The sequence below is a fragment of the Copadichromis virginalis genome, linkage group LG23 (assembly GCF_057382275.1).
Source record: "Copadichromis virginalis isolate Kocher_CV1m ecotype Utaka linkage group LG23, C_Virginalis_male_GT1.1, whole genome shotgun sequence".
Lineage (NCBI taxonomy): Eukaryota > Metazoa > Chordata > Actinopteri > Cichliformes > Cichlidae > Copadichromis > Copadichromis virginalis.
This window is the reverse complement of record NC_140639.1, coordinates 3713682-3736237: the sequence shown is the minus strand read 5'-3', so window position 1 is coordinate 3736237 and position 22556 is coordinate 3713682. Positions and strand designations below refer to the sequence as shown.

The 22556-nt window shown below is 40.8% G+C and overlaps 2 protein-coding genes across 2 annotated transcripts; both read left to right on the top strand.

The window, feature by feature from the left end:
- Positions 1–5735: 5735 nt before the first annotated feature.
- On the top strand, positions 5736–6986 carry foxe3 (forkhead box E3). Its single transcript, XM_085449132.1, has one exon. The coding sequence runs from the start codon at positions 5736–5738 to the stop codon at positions 6984–6986; it is 1251 nt and encodes a 416-aa protein (XP_085305258.1).
- Positions 6987–11716: 4730 nt separating this feature from the next.
- On the top strand, positions 11717–14180 carry foxd2 (forkhead box D2). Its single transcript, XM_085449368.1, has 2 exons — positions 11717–11992; positions 12089–14180. Exon 2 carries the CDS (start codon positions 12187–12189, stop codon positions 13288–13290), a length of 1104 nt encoding a protein of 367 aa, XP_085305494.1. The 5' UTR covers positions 11717–11992; positions 12089–12186; the 3' UTR covers positions 13291–14180.
- The last annotated feature ends 8376 nt before the right edge of the window (positions 14181–22556 follow it).

The window sequence follows — 22556 nt, the reverse complement described above, 5'->3', positions numbered from 1 at the left end:
CAAGTTGACCCAAAGTGCTTTAGAGACAGGAACATTTACATTCCAGGTCTCCAGAAAAACCCAGCTTTACAAACACCCGCTGAAACTGTAAGGTGTGTTTTGACAGATTATTCAATTATAGAAGAAAGTACAAATAATTTAGTGATCATTAAAATATGTTCAGAATTTGCAAATTGATGAATATTCATCTCATAACTCATAACGCCCTGCTCTCCCATACATAAGCTGCCTTTATAGGTTAAAAGTATCGATATTGGTGTTGGGAGTATGGGCTCTGTATTTACTTGGTATCGGATAAATGCCAATTTTTGTAGTATCACACAGCACCAGTGGAAAGTGCTGTATAAGAACTAGTCCATTATAATAGCAAATGGGTAGAAAGTCTGGAAATACCTATATTAGGCTATGCAATGTTAAATTAGAGAGCACTTAAGATGTTAGGTGAATTCTTTAATCCTTCAGATAGGATATACCAAGGCTTGCTGTTTGCTTGCTTTCACTGTGTATGCTAAGCTAGCCATCTCCTACTATAACTTTATATTTAATGGAAAGAGTGGACTTAATCCTCTCATCTTTCTAATGGATGCATTTCTAAAGTGGCCAAATTATTCCTTTAATGATGTTAACAGTCAGTTATTTTGATATTTTTTGGCTTAGACATCAACACTAAAAGTTTCGCCGTTATATTTTGCTTTCCCTTCTCCTTAACCTTCAGTTTTCTGTTTATGCACCGCTTGCTTCTTGCTAAAAGAATCCCCTGAAGCATTTCAACAGACTCTGTCAGATGGTCATGTTTTCCACTTTATGCACATGTTGCTCACTTCCTCATTGTTTGTGTTTACCTTAACAGGATTTGACCTCTGCTTGGTGTTCAGTCTAACGTATGTATTTTGCAGCATCCCTCACTGCATTGCCCAAGGCTGAGGGATTGTCTGGGTGTCTTGGGGGCAGACAAGTATTTATCCAGGAAGCAACTTAAGTAGCACATCTTTAATCATATAGCAATGGGTCAAAGGTTTATGTTGCCTGGTGAAGGAACGATTGCAGAATAAACTGTATATTCTGTATTAAGTAAAGTCTGTTTCTTCATTTGAATGGTCAGAGGTCAGTAGTAGAAAACTGGGGTTTGCTCTAGACAGTTTATTATTGCATTAACGTCCCAAAATGTAAAAATTATAATAATAATAATTAGAGATGATTACTTTTAAATTACTACTTGTGAAGTAATTATAAAGCTATTTATGATGCATATATTCACTCTTTTTTTTTATCTGTGTGTGTTCATGTGAAATTTTGAAAATGAGATATGATTATATTATATTTTGATATTGCTAGGGATGATGCAATGATCGGGGACCATTCTTAATTTCGTTGTTCTCATGACAATGACAATAAAGTTTCTGATTCTGATTCTGATTCTGATTACCTTATATGTAAGCATCAAGCATGACTGATTTGTGTGTGTGTGTGTGTGTGTGAGAACCATGCGCTGTGCTTTAGCGGGGCAGTGTAGCGTGCAGTGCAGGAGTGAGCAGAGGCGGCCCTGGCCAGTACAGCCCCTGTTCCCTGGTAATCCCTGCGTTTTCAGGAGCCCTGGCCCGTACTTGATGAGCTTGAGCAAGAAAAAGGTTGCGCTCTCCCGTGTGTTTCTCTCTCTGTGTCTCCCTCTCTTTCCCTCTGTCCCTCGCTCATTCATTCCCCCACTTTTTCTCATGAACCCCTCCTCCCCATCCCCTGGAGCCACTGTGCGAATGAATAGATTCCAAGTGTTTACTCAGCAACTTTGTCCATCCATCTCACCCTCAGTACTTCTCAGGATTTCATGGAAAAGGAAAAGAGAACCTGTGAACTTGCTACCATCAGTGAATCTCTTAGCAAACTGGGAAATATGACTGGAAATGTAACTGAGATTTGCTAAAACTTGTGAAGAACATTAAAACAAAACTGGAAAAGTACATGCTGTAGGAGTCGTGCTACATGATTTCCTACCAGTGGCATAAGTGGTTCAGAAAATCTTGCAAACTTATGATCAGTTCCTGAGAGAAAATTCCCCCAATGTCAAACTCTGGCTGAAGTGGTTCAGGATGGATGTAATATCCAGTGTGGCGGCACAATGTGGAATCAACATTTAGAACAAAATAAAACTGGACATGTGAAATTGTCTGTCTGAGATGAAGTAGCCATCTTTCCTTCATTCGATTACCCTTAAATAAGCATCCAGTTTACACTCACAGGACACTTTGTTAGATGCACATTGCTAGTATTGTTGGACTGCTTTTTGCTTTCATAAGCGTCTTCATTATTTGCAGCATAGATTGAACAAGGTGCTGGAAACATTCAGTATTGACATGATAGCATCATCCCACTGATGCAAATTTGTGAGCTGCACATCCATCCCACCACATCCCAAAAGTCTATTTGACCGAAATCTGGTGACTGTAGATGACTACACAGTGAAGTCATTGTCATCTTCAAGAAACCAGTTTGAGGTGATTTGAGCTTTGTGGTAGTGTGTCATCCTCTTGCAAGGAGACTTCAGAAGCAGGGTACACTGTGGTCATAAAAGGGCGGACATGTCCATCAAGCATATTTAAGCAGTCTGTGGTGTTTAAATGATGCTCAGTCAGTACTAAGCAACCCGAAGTGTATGAAAAAATCTCCCCCACATGATTACACCACCAGCAGAAGCCTGAGCTGTTAATTAAAGGCAGGAAGGATCCACGTTTTCATGTTGTTTATACCAAATTCTGACTGTACCATTTGAATGTGGCAGAAGAAATCATGACTCGTCAGACAAGACAATGCTTTTCAATCTTCTATTGTCCAATTCTGGCGAATCTGTGAGGACTGTATCAGAGATGCTATTCTGCACACCTTGGTTGTAACAAGTGGTTAGTTGAGTTACTGTTGCTTTCCTATCAGCTCTGAGTTGATATTTTTCTCCTTTTCAGACCATTCTCTGTAACCCCTAAATATGATTTTGTGGGAAAATCCCAGCAGACTAGCAGTTTGAAATATTCTGACCAGTACATGTGGTACTAATAACCATATCACATTCAAAGTCACTTAAATCAACTTTCTTCTCTATTCTGATGCTCAGTTTGAACTTCAGCATGTTGACTTGACCATGTCTAAATGCATTATGTTGTGATGTGAGTGGCTGATTATATATTTAGGTTAATGCGCAGTGAAACGGGTGGAACTAAAAAAGTGTCCAGTGAATGGCGGTCTAATTAGTTCATATTTACCCTTTAAAGCACAGTGGCTGCGACGTTTAACTGTGTGTCTGATGTTGGTAAAAAAGTTACCTGTTCATATTTTGTCTTCATGCTCTTATAAATATATGCTCTGCTCTGTATGTTAGAGAAAGTCTGTGACTTCTGTTTACTAGTGAATTTGGGGGATTCTACGTTAAAATAATTTGTCACTTACCAAGTAGTTTCCAGTTAAAATCCTGTCGATATGATACATGATTCATCTCGCTTTAGAATACAGCATAGGTTCAGAGGGGTTTAAGGAAGTCGGGTTTTTTCTAACGAAAAAACAAACAAATATTTCCCACCAGTGAAGTTACTCCAACTGACTGACTACAGTCTAATATACAGTTAAATATAAAAAATAGCAAATGTATGAAAGTTTAATTTGATAAAAAATGTTCTAATGGAGCTATTAAACATATTAAACAACTGGATTGCAGCTAAGAGTTGGAGTTAGTTTTAGTCACTATTCTTGCAGTTATTAAGAATTAAGCAGGGTTTTTGTACTCTAAGATGAAACTTCCACTTTTTGGGTGCTGGTAACTTCTCTTGTTCTACATTTTAGATTAATTCTCCCACATCCATAGACTTAATTTAAAATGTTTTACTGTAGCGGGCTTTTTCTTGACTAGCCACAACATAATAAAGTAAGTAAAAGTACGGTGTGACAGCGAAACAAGCATGCAGACTGGCCGTACAACATGACTAATGTACTGATAGTGTTGAGGTACAGAGAGGTGTGAAGGCTCTGACAGGGTAATGAGGTGGTCAGGGTGGGGATTAGCAAGAGGCCGCAGGCCCCGAGGCAGAAGGCCTCGTTTCCTGGCCTGAGCCCCTGTTTGTCCTGCCTGACCTGACAGCTCTGGGGGCAGATCCTGCTTGGATACATCCCCGCTCCCACGCCTGTCTGAAGCTGTTAGCCACTGGCTGTGAGTAGCTAGCTGGGCTTAGTGTTGTCTGAGCTGTGGCTGGGTGGGGAGGGGTCCAGTCATCTGTGGGAAGAGGTGGCAGCTCCTGTGTGCTGGCAGAGAGAGGGTGATCGGGGGGAAAAGGCATCTGGGAGAAGAGTGGGCAGCGATGATTAATAGCTTTGGTCTGGCTGTTGTCAAAACTTTTTTATTTGTGTTACTCATGTTGGAAGGAAAACGAGCCATCTCGTCTTTCTTCTTTTGAACATCATCGCTCTGTCTCCATGGATCTGTTCTACCTAGTTGTCAATGATTTACCACATATTTGTACAGTAATATTTGGGAGATCAACTAAAAGGAAAAACAACAAAAAATATTCCAATATGGTGTCTGGCAAATGCATGCTCCCAGTTTAGTTTGTCATAGATTTGACCCTTCTACCAAAAAATGTAACCTTGTGTGATGTGTTGTTGTTGAATTAGATTTTTGGTGATTGCGTGACTTATAACACTGCTCACGTAATATTTACTTATGAACTCTTCCAGGGATTCCACCACTTCTATCCTGGGTTTTCCTTTAATTTGTTGCTTGGATGTCATTGACATTATTAAGCTTCCCTTCAGCTCGCTTCAACACCGTAACCCACATTTTAAACACTGGTAGTTCATCTCTGTGCGTTTTACCTGTGCAATTAACTTCAGCCTTCTTTTTTGCCTGAATGATCAATTAAAAGCACTTTCAAGTTCTGGTCTTCAAAGAGTGTTGTCTGCATACCAACTGTGTGCACAACCCTGTTTTTACTTCAAAATCCATAAGATAACACCTCTCCTCTACACCACGGGGAGTGTTTGATTATCACTCTCCAAAAATGAAAATGAAATGAAGGGATATTTACTTTTCTTGCCCAAAAGCTTTGATAGCTCAATTGCTTGTTTTCAGTGGCTTGTTATTATTTTTCAATTGGTGGATTGGCTGTTGGGTTTGGAGTAGCATGGAGCAGCTCTCCGAGTGTTGTTTCTGCCCTGGATATACACACAGGCATTAGTGAAAGCACAGAGAGAGCAGCTGAGATAAAGACACACAAGGAGAAAGAGAGAGAGAGAGACAGAGAATGCCACTAAAATTTTTGTTAGTGGCTCAAACATTACATCCATGTGAGAATGACAAATAAATGCAATATTATTGTTTGGTTCTGCCATATACGGGCCTCTTCTGATTAAAGATGTTAAATCCTACAATGTAAAAATACAACACTTTTTACAATCTAAAAATTTAGCATTACATGCAAGTCTTTGTATTATATAAACAGCAGTCTGTTAGAAAATTGTCAATTTCTGGGTGAGTACTCGGTGGGTCCTCCTGCCTCAGTCGTCACTGGCTACTCAGTGGCGTCATTCCTGCCCTGTCATATAAAACTGTCAACGCCTTTCTCTCACCTGAACTGACACACACACTACCCCAAACACCAGGGCAGGATAGGGGCCAGAGCAAGGGGCTGTACATGCACCTGGTTGATTCTTTCCCCTGCTGATCATTTCGACAAAAAGGCGATCGTTGCATTGGTTCTTTTATGAATCTAGCAAATTATTCCTACTTCTCTGGCATGTGCAACATGACCGCAGAGCAATCACCTGCCGAGGCAAGTCCTGTTGTCATGTCTCCAAATGTGAGCCTGGACTCGCCACTGCCTCCGCCGCCTTTGATGCTGCAGGCCCGGTCAAAGGAAAGCATTTTGATCAAGTCCGAGCCCCGAGGAAACAGTCCCAACACGGAGGACGGAGGCGCTCTGGGTCAGACTGAAGAGCACCTGCCCTCGGGGAGCCGCAGGAGGAAGAGGCCCGTCCAGAGGGGGAAGCCTCCCTACAGCTACATCGCTCTCATCGCAATGGCCATTGCCAACTCCCCGGAGAGGAAACTCACCTTAGGGGGCATTTATAAGTTCATAATGGAGCGCTTTCCTTTCTACAGGGAGAACTCGAAGAAGTGGCAGAACTCAATCCGCCACAACCTCACGCTCAATGACTGCTTTGTGAAGATCCCCCGGGAGCCCGGCAGACCAGGTAAAGGCAATTACTGGACGTTAGACCCCGCAGCTGAGGACATGTTTGACAACGGAAGTTTTTTGAGGAGAAGGAAAAGATTCAAGCGCACAGACGTTAGCACATACCCCGGTTACATGCAGAGCTCCAGCGCTTTTACGCCAACGCCAATGGGAAGGCCTTCGTATCCAAACGCCCTGTATGCCGGCATAGGGTCAGGTTACGGCTCTCAGCTGACGGCCACATCCCCACACCCAGCCATGCTGCATCATTACCAGACCTCTGCTGGAGTCAGCCAAGGACAGCCGCGCATGTTCAGCATCGACAACATCATCAGTCAGCAGACGGTTGTGCAGAGCGGCCCAGTTGGGGACCTCAACTCCCAAGCGCTGGGACTGGGTGGAGGCGATCTGAGCACTATGACCTCCAGCTGCTCGGTAACCGGCGCCGACCCGTCTGCTTGCTTCCAGACTCAGACTGTCAACCCGTCAGCGAACATGCTGAGCAGAAACAGCGGGAACCTTTCATCCAACCTGACCACCGGGTACCCATATTCCTCTCCGGCTTCTCCTCCAAATCTACCCACCATGACCCAGTCCGGATTCTCCCCGGGCAGCTCCCAAGTGTACTGTACGAGCAACCGGCTCTCCCTACCGGCATTGCGCCCGAGCTCCTGCGCCGAGCACTCGGAGCAGCTACTGGGCCTCTCCAGCCCCATGAACTACAACAACACTTACATGAGACAAGCCAACTTTGCGTCAGGATTAGAGCGGTATATGTAAGATGAAAACTAAAAACTTAATTGAGTGCAGACAGGAAGGATTCTAGACCTAAATTGCCCATTAAAGGAAAAAGCCCCAAATTAATCAGAAGAACAGCTTAAAAATAAAAGGTCCATATTATTCAGTCAGCATAACAATAAATAATAGATTTAGTTCACGCTGGAATTTCGGAATTTAATTTTTGCCAAGCTCAAAAGGACATGACACAATAAGACCGAGCCTCACTATGAAACATTCCTATTTGAAAAGGTGTAAAGCCATTTAGTTTGACACATTCCATGAGTGTATCTCAATATGTACTAATCTGTGAAACACTGCTTTCGTATTTCCTGTATTTTGCCGTTTGTTTTTAAGTTTACATGTTTCTTATAGACTTATAGACTGTTCACGTCTGCTGTTTCACGTCTGCTGTTTTTTTATGTAAATATTGTGCTGATGTAAAGACTTTATTAAAGGAAGGGTGTTAGCATTACACGCGACAAAGGATATAAAAAGGAAATAAAAAGGATTTTTACAGTAAAGTAAATGTAGCCTTTTTCCTTGACCATTTAAAACTTTAAAACTATGAAAATGGGTAATATTTATTTTTAAAAGATTCCATGTCAATACAAGCTAAAATCTATGAACACAGTTTTCTTACATTGATTTAACCTAAATTGGTGTGAGAAAATATTAAACCAGTTCACAAATAAACCACTTTAGTCAGTTCTTTGGAATGAATCATTGCATCACCACGAATCACCAATGAACCATTCAAAATCCACACTTTTAAAATGACGTCTTGAGTTGGGTACAGGTAGACTCGAACTTTCTGTGTTCAAATGCACGAATGAATAATTATATTTTAAATGTATTTCACTGACATAATCAATAATAAATGACATAAAACAAATAGAGTTTTTATTGAGAAGTGTTCAATTAAAAAACTAGACTCAAAACTAAAAATAAAATCATCTTTACCATCATTCTTGAATTTGATACCAATCACATGGAATTCAGGTTAGCAAAGATGCATGGCGATTTAACAAAGATACTCAAACTGTAAAAATAAATAAATAAATGCCCCAAAACCTGCATTAAGCCTTTTTTTTTAAATTTGTTAATTAATTATTAATTACTGTTATGCTATGTTAAGCATCCCTGCTATAATAATCTTTAATATCTTGTAGGCTTTTCCTCTTTATGGATTTTTACATGTAATTTTCTAGACTTGTGAATTGTAACAACAGCAATACAACACAAGAAAAGAAAACAACAAAAAAAGAGCCACATATGAGCCGTATTTTGTGGAAATTAATTTCCTGGTAATCTAATGAAATAAGGACATAAAGAAAGTGTGCATAGCAGTTATTGCTGGAGACAAAATATGTTTCAGACAACAGCTGGGACAATTTTTTTTTATCTCTGGGATAAATTATCGTGTAAACAGTTATATGACTTATATTTGACTTATAATACAGATTGAAGAAAGGTGTAAGAAAAACATTCCGTTTTAGGCACCTGGGACAAATTTGTGGAAACGCAAACATACCCATGAGTAAAGCACTTACTTGCAAGTATAAACTGTAATGGTTGTTCCGTTTGAAGGATAAAACCCAACAATTTCTAACAATTCTAACAGAAAAGTCAAATTCAAAGTCCAGGTCTGCTCATCACCGCCCAAACCTCACGCCAACCAATCACAACAACCGTGTATTCAGCAAAAACGCCCCAAAACTTTTATTAGATAACTCTGAAGCGCTGAAGTCGCCGAAGGACTCGGACAGCTGCCTCACCACTAGGTGGAAGCAAAGGCACGACGTGTCCAGCTTGTATAATTTTCTCCACCCTCCATTAAGTTTTTTAATCATTAACTTTTTGAATTATGATTTACCCGAACATATTTTGAAGAGCAGTCACCAGTGAAAACACTTTCTGATTTATTGAAATGAGCTTATTTAAATTTTTATTTTGTTGGTAAGTCTTGTTCGGTGTTCGTGTTTCATCACTGAGATGCAATCTCAATCTAATTTTCATATTCAAGTGCTGAAAAGTGCTTACGTCAACAAAACGCACTGAAGGTTTGAGACACACAATGTGACTGTTTAAGCAAAATGTTATTTTTTAAGTATCCCAAAGGACATCCAGGAAAGCCACAATCCAGTCATTATGATCACATTTTTATTCTTTATTTGCCATCAATTTAAAAATAATATCCAGCAGGCGCTCATGTGTAGCTATACCAGGCTTCATTTACATTACATATGAGTTTTCAGCAGGTGTTAGTCTCACAGTACAATCTGCTCCCTTAACCTCAAGTCAAGCACTAACCGTCTATTCAGCCAGACAGTTTATTTCAGGAAGTGTTGTGTTGCACATCAACAGTAGTTGATATTTTATAGCCTAATATAGAAGTTATGTACTTCTCTGGCATTATAAAAAAAATAAAACTATATTAATTTTTCTAACAAAGGCTTTTGCATTGTATAAAGTGGTTTCCTCATTACGTGAGAATGTTTCAATAACCTCTGCCAGTCAGTGCAAGTTTTACCGATTTGCTGCTTGAATGAGTCACAGCTAGTCTCACCTGCGAGTGCAAGACTTTAATCATCACTGCTCTGCAAACAGCAGAGGGCGCCTTAACACCATAAACTGAAATAAGCCTCTTCTTTTTGAGAGTCGCAGAGAATATGAACTAACGCCTACTGAAGCTTTAAAAGATGATAACTTCTCAAAAGCTCCGGTAACTCTTACTCTTCTTACTTCCACGTGATTACACACGTAGCATTAAGTAGACTGACAATATTTTTACGTAAATATGTATATAATTAATTCATTGGTTATACTGTAAGTAAAAAACCAGCATTAGTTATCAAATGAAGGCAATGCGAATTGCTACCCCTTCTGTTCGTAAGGCAGGTCATTGTGACATATGGTCGGTGTTTTAAAAGATAATAGAGGGAATAAATAAACAAATAAGAGCAATATTTTCGCTGATCTGTGAATAAAACTAAGGCTGGGCCTTGGGTTCCGTAAGAATGATCTAATATAAGTTAATGTGTTATGTCTCTTGGGTAGCTGTCAGGCAGGTGTCAGAGCGTCTATTTCAGATTTTTAAAGACTTGTGACAGGCAGGTCAGAGAGCAGGACACATAGATCAGCAAGCGCTTCCATGTTTAAGGTTACGCATGCTCGATTTGAACTTGCTCTATCAGTAAAAACAACACACACACACACACACACACACACACACACACACACACACACACACACACACACACACACACACACACACACACACACACACACACTGTTCAAGAAAAGGCAACAAACAACATAAAGAAAACAAGTGTCTTCGAAAACGCATGAAAGTCTTGTTCTTTGACTTTCCCAAACCCAAAAACAAACAAACAAAAAACCCACCCTAAAAGCAAAAAATATGACATATATGAATCTGATCTGTTTGCTGTTTGATCTGTAGCTAGGATTAATGGGGTGCTGATGTAAACGCATTACAGTAATTCGATGTTTCTGCCCCATAATGAACTGGAATGCCCGCCTGCTTTAAATAAGCCCGCACACATTGCACTTTGTCATCTGCTCCTGGCCTTTCACGAAGATGAATTGAAGCAGGTTGCGGCACACTATACCCCCGTGTAACACTGTAAAATATGCAAAAAATGCCCACGAATAATGCTGCGAATTGTTGATGAGGAAAACACTAAACCCGTGAGAATTTTTTCTTCGTTTGAATCACGGAATTATGCGCCTGTCTGAAACCTTTCAGACAGTTGTGCATGCTCCGCTTGTACAACTTATTTATGCAGCACTTTGGATACTTGAATAAACAAAACGGATTTAAGGTTACGTTACATTAGATAAAATCGAAAGAAAAATGTAAAATACTGAACAAAAAAAAAAAAACCAAAACGTGTCGAGGACTATTTTAGTAAAATATGTATATTTAAAAAAAAATCTATTTCACACTCGGATTTTAAAGTGCTGTGCACTCTACTTCATAAATTAACCTCAATTAAAAAGCTTTATAACAATACTAGTAATAATAATAACTTGAGCTGCAGATTGTTATTATCTTTTCTTTTCATCTTTTTTACTTTATGAACAGATTCAAAATTTTGATTTCTCTCAATATGCGTGCATTATTATTATTATTATTATTATTATTATTATTATTATTATTATTATTATTATTATCATTTTATTATTTTTATTATTATTATCAATAATGATAATAATAATTTTATAATCTTTTTTCTGATCAGTCACCATCAGTGGTGCACCTTCCCCTGAAGTCACGGTGTCTTCTTTAAGTGAATCAAACACTTCATGTCCAGGTATGAAACTTTTTTCTTTCTTTTTTTAAAGTGAATAAGAAGCTACCAGTAAGACAGTTTTTCACTTTTAACACATACATTCACATACCTATTTCTTATATTCTTTTCCCTCTGATAAAGCATAAAATATGCACAGAATATTTGAGATCTTCGCACTTGGAGGTCTTAAAATATGTACATATACAAGGGAACAACTGATGTCGTTTCAACCTGTGTAGACTTGAGTGCTTCTGTTATTAGTATAACATTTTAACATATGATATAATATTCAAGAGCAAATGCAAATATTGTTTTTTGCTGGATAATTTCGTCCAGTTCCTGGTAACAGTGACTCAAAGACCACGTGATCAGCGTGGCCCTATAAATACCTTTTGAGCACTAAGGAGGATAGTGTGACAGTCTGGCTGGATACCTACCCAATCTTGTGCGTAAAAGCTTTTTTGAAAAGACATTTGGATGCCCCGAAGTAGGTTTTTGAACAATAAGAATAAGCTTGAAGTGATCACAGACGGAAACCATCGTGTCTGAGGAAAACACGACTTCTTATCGGTGCAAGATCGTTGATCTTTGACTCTATTTTTTTACGCGTGACTCCCAGAAGTTTTCTCGATGAGAGCGTCGCACGGCCCCGCTTGACCAGACTCGGACTCCGAGGACACGCCAAATCCACAGGTCAAAGAGTTATTTGTCTTTTTCAATTTTAGCCATGTGTGATTTCGGTAGTTGGAGATAAAGCTGCAATAAAACCCTTGTGTGGTTGTAAGGCAGAGAGGAAGGGTGTGTGCGCGCTCTCGCTCTGTAGCCTCACCGGACGAGAGCAGGAGGAAATCTGGGAGAGAGGAGGAAGACAAGCGGCAACTCCAAGGATGACTTTAGGGACGGATATGTCCGACAGCTCTGCATTGTCCGAGGATGTGGACATCGATGTGGTTGGTGGTGACATATCGGTTGGAAAAGACGGAAAGTACATCCACCATGACTTCAACTTCGACAATGACTCGGACGATAATTACTCCCAGAACACGGCCGAGAGGGTTGCCTCTCCAGGGCTCAGCAGCTCTGACTGCCCGTCAGATCAGGTCGGGTCCAATGCAGAGACCGGGACTGCGATTGGGGACAAACCCAGAAAAAGTGCACTTGTGAAACCACCGTACTCTTACATCGCTCTGATCACCATGGCCATCCTGCAGAGCCCCAAGAAACGTCTCACTCTGAGTGAGATCTGCGAGTTTATTAGCAATAGATTTCCCTATTACCGGGAAAAATTCCCTGCGTGGCAAAACTCCATTCGTCACAACCTTTCCCTTAACGACTGCTTTGTGAAAATCCCACGGGAGCCCGGCAACCCCGGGAAGGGCAACTACTGGACTCTCGACCCGGATTCCGCAGACATGTTCGACAACGGGAGCTTCTTGCGCAGGCGGAAGCGCTTCAAGAGGCACCAAAATAATGATATCCTCAGGGACTCCGGTGGCTTTCTACCAGGATTTGGATATGCGCCGTATGGATACAACTATGGACTTCAGCTGCAGAACTTCCACGCAGCCCACAACCCTTACCACCCACACCACACAGGTGGTTCCTTCCCGTTCCCTAACGCCCCCTGCACCTTGCCCTCATCAGCCTCCATATTCCCCGCGCCGCATCATCTGCCCTCCCTTTTAGGGACCGATTTAAGAAAGCCTTTTTATCCTCAGCTAAGCCCCTCTCTGCCACCCCTCAAGACGGACTCCAGCGCCCCGAGTCGACCTTCGTTCTCCATTGATAATATCATTGGTGCAGCCAACTCCACCGCTTCTTCCTACAGCGCACAGCCGGGAAGCCAGGCTCAGATTCTGGCCATGCTGACCCCAGCACTGGCCTCTGCCTCAAGTCATTTGAACTTAGCACAGGAGAGCATATTACAACCTGGGCCGCAGAGTCAAACTTTTTCCAGTAAAACCCCGAATATGAACACTTGCCCTTTTTAAGAAATAGGAGAAAAAGAAAAGACTGCCAGAATGCCCTCTGAATATTTTTCATGAAAAAAAATCAATTGTGGCGTCGTCCTCTGTGAAGGTAGGGTAAACATTCTTCGGGAAGTAAGAATGTTTCTTGTTCTCCCAGTTTCTTAACAGTGTACGAGGAGAGACAGGTTTATTTATAGGGTGTAAATATGTGTATAATATTGAGAGACAAAAGCAAGAGAAACTCGGAGAGGGAGCTTTTTAAATAATGCTGGCCTGCAGTGTGGCGTGTGGCCTTCAATTGTCAGTGGAGGGGAAAAAAGGAGTCTGTTATTTTAACATAAGTTAAATTTGTCCTAAGTGGTTACGGGGGATTATTTTTGATTTTTTTTTCCAAAATACAATTGAGAATTTTATTCTGATTTATATTGTTTTTTATTTTGTGTCTATAGAAAAAGTGGCACTGTTGTTGAGATATGCTGACAAGAGACTGTAAACTCAGGTTTTTACTTAGAAAGCACACGGAGACAAAGGGGTGTTTCTGAAATTTAAAAAAATAACACTACAATTTTTCCACTATCACTCCCCCTGAATCTTCTCTACATGGTAAATTTGTGACAATATCATTTCATGTTGTCAGTGGACCCTTAGGCTATGTGACTTTTGGTATTAAAGAGCGTATTACCTCTCTCAACCTTTTAATTGTTCGTTCCTACCTATTCGCAATTTAATCTGTGAAGCATACAGTATGTCATGTGTTGCCAATAGAAAAACACCTAAATGTTCATAGGTCATTTTTGTTGTAATGACAAGAATAATAAATGTTTGTGACTTAAAGAAATGTTTTTTTTATTGCATGGGAAGATGACCTTCAAGCAGACTCGACGCCATAGACTGAACAATAACGAATTGCATTCATGTTATATTTGCAACAATTTTTTAAACTGAAAACTAAATGTCGTAGATTTCATTGCATTTAAGCTACTTTTATTTATTTATTTATAATGACACTTACAGTCCATATCCTGCCCACCTGAATAACCCACAGTTTTAACGATGTATCAGTCGTTCAATTCCTAAATGTGACTAATTCAAGTGTTGATTTGACCAATTAAACCAATTTGGCGTCCTGGGCATGCAGTCCGCTAAATTAAGACTAATTTAAGCTGTGAGAAACGAAACCCACAAAATTCGGTTTTAAATGTTTCAAACACGGCTCGACGTTTATAACACGCACGAATATCACGCAACAGTGGGCATGCATTCCCCTTGTGTGGCTCTTGCTCGCTTGTAAAGGACCATTTTCTAGCGAGTTACAAAGGCTTTAAATGAATGGGAACATTAGCGGGCCTCGGCGGTCTGTAATTGAAAGTGAACAAGGATATACCCACGGTCTTTTGGGCTTTCGTTGCTAATTTGTAGCAGCATTTTTCACCAGGCTCCTAATCCACCATAATGCGGCTTTTTGGCCGTTTGTTGATGTTGTCAGTGTGGACCCCTGGCCCAGGGGAGTGAATGTGCGCACAGCGAGCGGTCCCCTGTGAGACCAGCCACATGCATTTGGACCCTGAAAAGCAATCTTCTCAAAAGGCCCTCGGTCTGCTCGGCTTTCATGTCATCTGTGTTGTCTCGGGATACGTTCAAAAGAAACAGTGGGACAAGTCCGGCTACAGAAAACAGGCCTATTGGTCTTTTTCAGAGTTGTTGGAGCACATGTTTCCAGACAGAAGCTGGTGTAAAGCCTCTTTTATTTACCAGATCTGTGCGCAAATGGTTAAATTAGTTTGTGGGTGTTTTGACAGATGATTATTAAGGATGAAGGGTGGGAGGGCTGACTCCTGTGTTTTCCCCTCAGCACAGCTCACTGAAAGTCTTTGAAACGAAAACCAACACATGACTACTTTCTTTACTCAGAAGCAGCCTTTATTTCATTTCTATTTCTTCTCCTCTCCTTGTTAGCTAAAATTGGACAACTAATAAAAGTCGCATACAGCTTTTGGGAAATCATTATGATTAGCGCCTCTCCCGGTATATCCACAGTGTTAATTGATATCCTCTATGTATAATTTGCAGAGTAAATGAGGTGGAAAAAACATTAGCGCACTATTGAGAGTTTTCTCCGCACGCCCACGCTGATAGGGAGTCATTATGCGCCGCATCAGACCATTAAAATCCACATCAAGCGTGTGCAGAGGTGGTTAAACGGTTAAATAACGACAGGAACGAAAACGAAGCCAATAAAAATCGCGAGACTTTTAATGCAAGCTACAGATCCGCCACGGGGAGGTTCATGCAGAGGGAAAGAGCTTTGAAAACGGACCATTTGAGACTGAACTAATTTGTATGGATTTTCAGCTCGAATGCGCACTGACCATCCAAGCTCCATCTCTGCTGTAAGATTAAAGGCTTGTGACCAGAATAGAAGTGGAACTTGCTCTTCCTCAAACCACTGCGAGCAACGAGCACAAACACAAAGATATCAGGGGCGCATCTTTAAAAACACTCTTTAATTTGTCATGCAAGTCCCACGCAGCATGTAATCACTGCATGCACACTGATAGCTTAATACTTCATAAAGTTCTTTGGCGCTGTTGTCACTCCGAGACCACCCGTGCTTTCAGCACCAGACTGCGACTTGATCCCGACACCACAACGACATTCGTCATTTTCGTGACGTTTTCCCTCAAACGAAATAACTGAGTGCTATGTGAAGTGACAGCCAAATGACTCAACAGTCACCATAAACACATTTTAGTTTTCGGGGCAATTCCAGTCTCTTTCTAACCGCTTCCATATGCCCCTGCTTGGGCGTATAAGCAGCCTTAAACCCGCTAAAATTTATTTATAGGCTTTAGATGTCAACATACATTTAGAACTATTTTCATTTCATTCTAAATATTTGTTCCCTTTAGGCTCTTCAAGTCCTCGGGAAAAATAAAGAGCTAGGTCATATAATAATTAATAATAATAATAATAATAATAATAATAATAATAATAACAATAAATTATATGGTAACCAGGATTATGATGATGATGATAATGATGATTATTATTAATGTTTTTCAGTACACACTATATGACCCCAGAGGATTAAATAAAATCGTTTTACTTAAATATCTCACAGCCCTGCCAATAACGTCATGCCCCCGATCGATGCATCGTTCACCGCTGCATCTTGAAGGACGTAAGGACAGAGTGCGCTGACAGTACAAGGACACCATGAGTGTGTGTGTGATTTTTCTGCGGGATGTGTGACTGCGTACGATAATCAAGGTCAAGTTCCTGATTTCGGGGTGTTAAGAGAATAGTCACGTTTACTCATATATAATATAATATAATATAATATAATATAATATAATATAATATAATATAATATAATATAATATAATATAATATAATATAATATAAAGATGCCAATATGTAGGATGAGAATACCCGCCTCCTGTAGCCTTAAAGGCACAAAAGCTGGCTTCCTATTTTAAAAGATTCATCTATAAGCTTTAAAATCCGTCAACTTTGTTCTATGATACAAACAGATTCCTCTGATGAGAGAAATCAGATTCCTCCTTAACCTCCGCTGGTTATGCTCCTACAGGCCTGCCTGGATACATAATTATAAAACCTGCTGCTGCACAGTTGGGATAACTCTGGAGTGTGCTAATAATAAAAACAAACCATTCTCGTTATACTGGTGGGGACATTCTGGACACACACACATAGACAGAGACACTCCACGTTGTTTCCCCTCGACTTGTGAAAGCACTGGTGAGGCTTCCTTCCTTCATTTTTATGCACTTTCCCCCCAGATACTTTCACTTGTATACATGACCATTTCTTGTCCCATAGAGATCACCCTCTCCACGTCCCTTGTGTTTTTATGTGCGTGCAGGCGAGCCTCCCTTTCTCGCCCCCGCACAGGAATGTTGGCTCGGTCCGCGGCTCCCCGGCCTGGAGGAGAGGCGATCCGCGGCCCTATATCTGCACCGCCGCAATAAATCACAGCCTCCCCTCGCTGCACCCAGCCTCCCTCCAGCCTCCGTGTTTTTGCAACAGACAGAGGAATCCTTCGCTTAATTAATTTAGAATGTGTAAACAAAGCGAGGACAGTGAACTCCCCATCATCTCTGGAAACACAATATTAACTTTGGAAGATCTTCGCCCTGCCGACTCGACAGACTAAAAGAACACCTGCTGCAGAAAATAAAGACGATGGCCTGCCTGGTCTATGCACACACACGCTTTATCGGGGCAGGGGTATTAATGACTGAAGATAGTATTACTGCGCAAGGATCACCAGAATATGATATCAGGTAAGGCTACTGCACCCGTCATTCTAGCCTGTTTAAGAAGAGTGGGGATCGTATAAAGTCTGGTTCGTGTTTACTGGATTTAAAAAAAAAGTTTTTTTTATTGGTCATTTTTAATTTGTCATATTTTACGATCCACGTGGATAAAATAAAGCTTTGGGAAGTGCCCGTGACTAATAAATGTGTCGCCTGTGCGCAAATTGGTATACATTCTTTTAATGGCCACATACGTGGACTTAGGGGTACATCTGCTTTGCACGCCACTGAAGGCCTGCGCGTACGCGATCCCGTGACTGTTCACACATCTGTCTCTGGAAGCAGTTTAAAGAAATGGCACAATGCGCAACACATAGTTGCGCATATCAGCAAAATTTAGAAAAACAAAAACACTACAGTGACAGATCATGTAGCACACGGAGAGCACTTATAGGAGAAAATACAGTTTGTTTTCTACATAAACAATGTCTAAGTTATTTTAAAGTTTCTGTTTTTTTTTATTTTAGCTGTTTGTATTCGTGTATTGGTTCCGTTTTTAATTGAATTTACGCTCTTATTCTATCACACAAGTAGGGATTTCTGAAAAATGATTGGTGAGCGACAGTTTTTGTGACCTGAGCACTTGATCCTCATCCTCAGGTTGAAGTGTCATGTGAGTGTGTCGTATCCTCCCTTAGAATCCCCCCAGAACTATTGATCTGAAAGCATTGCACACTCACTTTCGATGCATTTAGGGCTACATCGAAAAGGGACCTAACGAGTGCCTTGTAAGGCCCTCAGGTAGTCCTCGGACCTTATGTTTGGCACTCGGTTTCTCCTCCCGCAGTCCGTCTCCCCGGTTTGGCTTAGCCGCACTAACGGAAAGGCGACAGTGCAACACTTTTCTCTATCGCTTTGACAGAGAGGCGCAGCTGCTGCCCGTCGCTCTTGCACACTGAGCGGTGTCACTGCGGGCGCTTTTACTGGCTTCTTCCAGTTGACCTTTGATGCCAGCGCGTTAGACTCACAGCAAGGATCTACTGCGATTAATGGCTGCGACCCACTTATCAAAGCCTATAATTATTGATTTAGGATATATTCTCCGAGCAGATAAAGCGTTTAATTTAACCCCCATAGAACAAACAGCGGGAAAAAGCATTATGTTGCTATTGTTTTAATTAAATCGGGTTGTTGACAAAAGTGTGGATGTTAAACCTTCAGATTTGCCCTTTCGTGTATTTAATATGAATTAAACCGTTATTATCAGCGAGCCACTTATAACAAACATTCATATTTAAATACACAAATCTTTCTTCTAATGAAGGAACTGATCCCAGTTCTTTTAAGCGAGGACAAATTATGCACACGTGTACTCCCGCCAGTCTACTGTAGGCCAGCTTCAGCGTGTTTGGTTGTTAATTGATCACAGGGCTGGTGGGTTTCAAGAGCATAATGATTATACTTCAAACTTGGTTGCAAGTGTATTTCTCACCAAAATGTGAACACGAACTTTTTGTTTAATCTGACGTCTATTTTTATTTTCCAGCGTGAATGTGTGTTTTCAAAAGTCGTCGAAAACCTCGTGATAAAATTCAAGTTTACTATCCAGAGTGAAATGCGATCACGCTGAGGTCGTGGGGCCAAACTTTTTAAGACTAATGTTTATTTAGAGAAGTGAGCGCTGTCTATGGGACTCCCCGTCCTCCCAGAATGCTGCACTAATGTCTTTACCAGGCCCGACTGGACCACCAGCAAGAGCGCATGCAGCTCTGTGCAGTCTGTAGCCTCTTGTGGCCTTTTCAAACACGACCACATTCAGCACAAGATACCGTGCAAGCACGTCCCCCTGGCCCAACATTAGGCTTCATTTTAGCAGGTTTGCTGTCTTTTAAACTCGTAACGTGTACTACTGCAAGCAGCAAAGATAATCCTTTCCACTGAGTCTTAAGCTCCTATTTATTTTTTTAATCTAACAATAATATTGAATCGGATTTTTTAAGCTGTTTTAGACTACCAATCTTTTAAAATCTCCCTTCTAATAAAAATATCGAGGAGGGATTCAGAAGCCTTCCTTGTTCGGTTTGCTCAACAAGCGAAACGAAACGTTGCCGTTTCCGACTCACTGGAAGAAGAAAGAAGTTTGATCACGAAGTGTAAAAACGGACATACTTGCAGCACATTTTCCCCAGCGCTTGGAGAGCAGCAGCAGCAGCAACAGCAGCGTGTTTTCTTACAGTTTGTAAAATTGAATTAGATATGGTGGGGAATCTGACCTCTCTCCAGACCGGCATACTTTTCACCCCTCAGGTTTTAGTGCTCCGTGGGTATTTTTGTTTTCTCAGCTGGACCTGCTATCAGACATTGTGTCCACGCTGTCCATTTATTTCTATCTTTACAATCTCTCTGTGCTGACCCACCAGAACACCCCACCACCCCCACTACCTCCCCAACACCCTAAGGTCCCCCAACACCTAACTTTCTCCTCCTCGGAACAGCTCACAGTCAGCCACCAGCGTTGATCTGAGAAGCAGACTTGACAAGGATAAGGCACACAGGGAGCCCTGCAGCCCATGAGCATGCGCATTGTGCACACATTTCACCCAGCGGAAAGCGCTTGTATACACAGAGGAAATCACATGTGGACAGGAACGACTGTCAAATGACACTGTTAATCTCATGGGCCACTTTTTTTTTCCTGGATAGACTTGCTCTAATGGACAGGGGCTGTTTTCTTTTTTATAAAATTCAATTTCTGTGCAAAATATGCTCTGTGACTTAATTTGAGTCCATGCTTAATAAAAGGGACTGTTTTTTAAAACTTTATGGTTAGGATTTGTGTGGTTCATTTTAAATTTAAAGTGGTTGGCCAAGTCTAAAGGCCAGGTGAGGGTGCTTTCGAAAAGAAAAGTTTTTATTTATTTATCAATCTCATAAGTCATCAATATGTCTATGCCTGCAGCTGCTCAAGGGAAAACGTTTATAAACAGATAGGTAGATATATCGATCTGTTTGCTATATGTTTATGTATGATTGAAAAATAATATATATATATATAGGTGGTTATTGTTAGTGTTTGTGTCTGAAGAGTTTTGCTGTGGATACAGTTTCTATGTGAGTTATTGGCTGAAAGTGCTGTACAATTGCACACAATATAGGCCCATATGATTCTTCAGCACATAAGAGCCCTGAGGAGCCACAACATCAGTTATAGAGTCAGCAGCAACATAGCCTGCGAGCAGCCACTTCAGTGGAGAGGCAGAGTGTACAGTAAGAATTACAAGACTGAAAGACGTGGATAAAGAGAGATAAAAAAAAAAACCATGGTTACAACATTGTGCTTAAACAGTTAAATTATTTTGTCCCATCTGGTAGAGCTGAGGTTTTTTATTTGCAAAAAGAAACAACGCAGGAGGATCCCATTGTCTGATTTGCAGGGAGTTTAGGGCTTTATTGAAGACACAATAAGTTAAAACAAGAAAATACTGCATAAATATGCATACATGGACTCATGTTTCTTCTTATTAAATGATAAGTAAAGTAAAGCCAGCGTATCTGTGGTTTTATATTGGTTTGAAATGTCATTTTTAGCGGTATAGTTCATCTATGCATGCAGGTAGACAAAAAAACAACACAGTATGAGCCTAACAAAGGTATGACTGTACAAAATCCATCTTTAAACACCACAAACATGTTGACTCAACACACACATCACACACCTCATTTATGAAAATCGTCCCTGAAAAGCATCAAAGAGTGCAACGCCTTTGTTTAGATTTTTTCCCCTCTTTTTCATGTTATTAATCTGAGTCGGTTCATAAAAAAAAAGAAATAATGTGATAAAGACACTGTGGTTCATTTCAAGACCGTGTACGTGTTCTTTGTACTGAGGCTGGAATGCTGAAATCCAATTAGGCCTGATGTATCATAAATGGAGTGTATTTTAACATCTGTGAGTTCATCTGTGTGTGTGTGTGTGTCTGTGTGTGATTGCAATGGAGTTCACAGAAAACCCAGGTTCAAAGGCGAGCCAAATGAAAAGGCCAAAGATGATAGGGCTACTCTGAGGCCCCATCCAGAGGAGAAATGTCACACATAAAGAAGGGAAAGCAGAGCAGAGAAACAACAGAGAGAGAGGCTGATGCAGGGGTGAAGTAGCTTGAGATTGCACTCTAAGTAGAGGTAAAGGGGCATCTGATCACATGTGTGCTCGTACGTGCGTGTATCGATGTGTGCGTGTGTTTGTGTGCATTTGGATGGGGGAGGTTAATGTTGTTCATGACTAGTAGAGTCATTTCACAGGGCTAGAGGCGCGGCTGGATGATGGATTGGAAGCTGAAGGGGCGAGCAGATGGGTAAGTAGAGAAAGTGAGGTTAAGTGGCAGTTAGATGTTGCAGATCTAAGTAGATCAAGAGTGGGGGAGTGGGAGTTTGTATGTGTGTGAGAGAAAAAGGGAGCAAAAGCGTTAGAGCAAAAGAGTTAGAAAGACCCCTACTCACAAGCTATATTTCAAAAAGTGCCACCAAGACATAATCGTACTCGGAATGCTGCATTTTTGACAGATTTCGCTATTTATCTATTCGGCATAGGAACACGACGGTGGAGTCACTCTGTCTTTCCTCCTGTTTCTCCATGATGTGTTCCCGCAGTGAGAAACAGCTTGAAGTTCATTAATTTCTAAGTGGAACTGAGTGACAAAAGTGTGGGTAATTAGCAGAAATTTTCCTGTTCAATGGTCATCTGCAGTCGTAAAAATGAAAAGTCTGGTTAGTGTGTTAGAGTCTGTTTGATGACTAATGTGGCTTCAAAAAATGAAATTCAAAGGTTTCCAGTTGCCTTTCGTTTTCAGATTATTTGGGTTTATTGGATCACTGGAAGTTTTGAAGACATTTATTTGGTAAATGTGGTCTCATCTGCAAAACAAGCAAACAAATAAACAAAAAAAATCAAATGTAAGCCTTATGAAGTTCGACAAAATGAAAACTAACATATTAACTGGACACAATGTG

Excerpts from the sequence above, each read along its gene's own strand:
- foxe3 (XM_085449132.1), top strand. The coding sequence starts at position 5,736 with ATGAATCTAGCAAATTATTCCTACTTCTCTGGCATGTGCAACATGACC.
- foxd2 (XM_085449368.1), top strand. The coding sequence starts at position 12,187 with ATGACTTTAGGGACGGATATGTCCGACAGCTCTGCATTGTCCGAGGAT.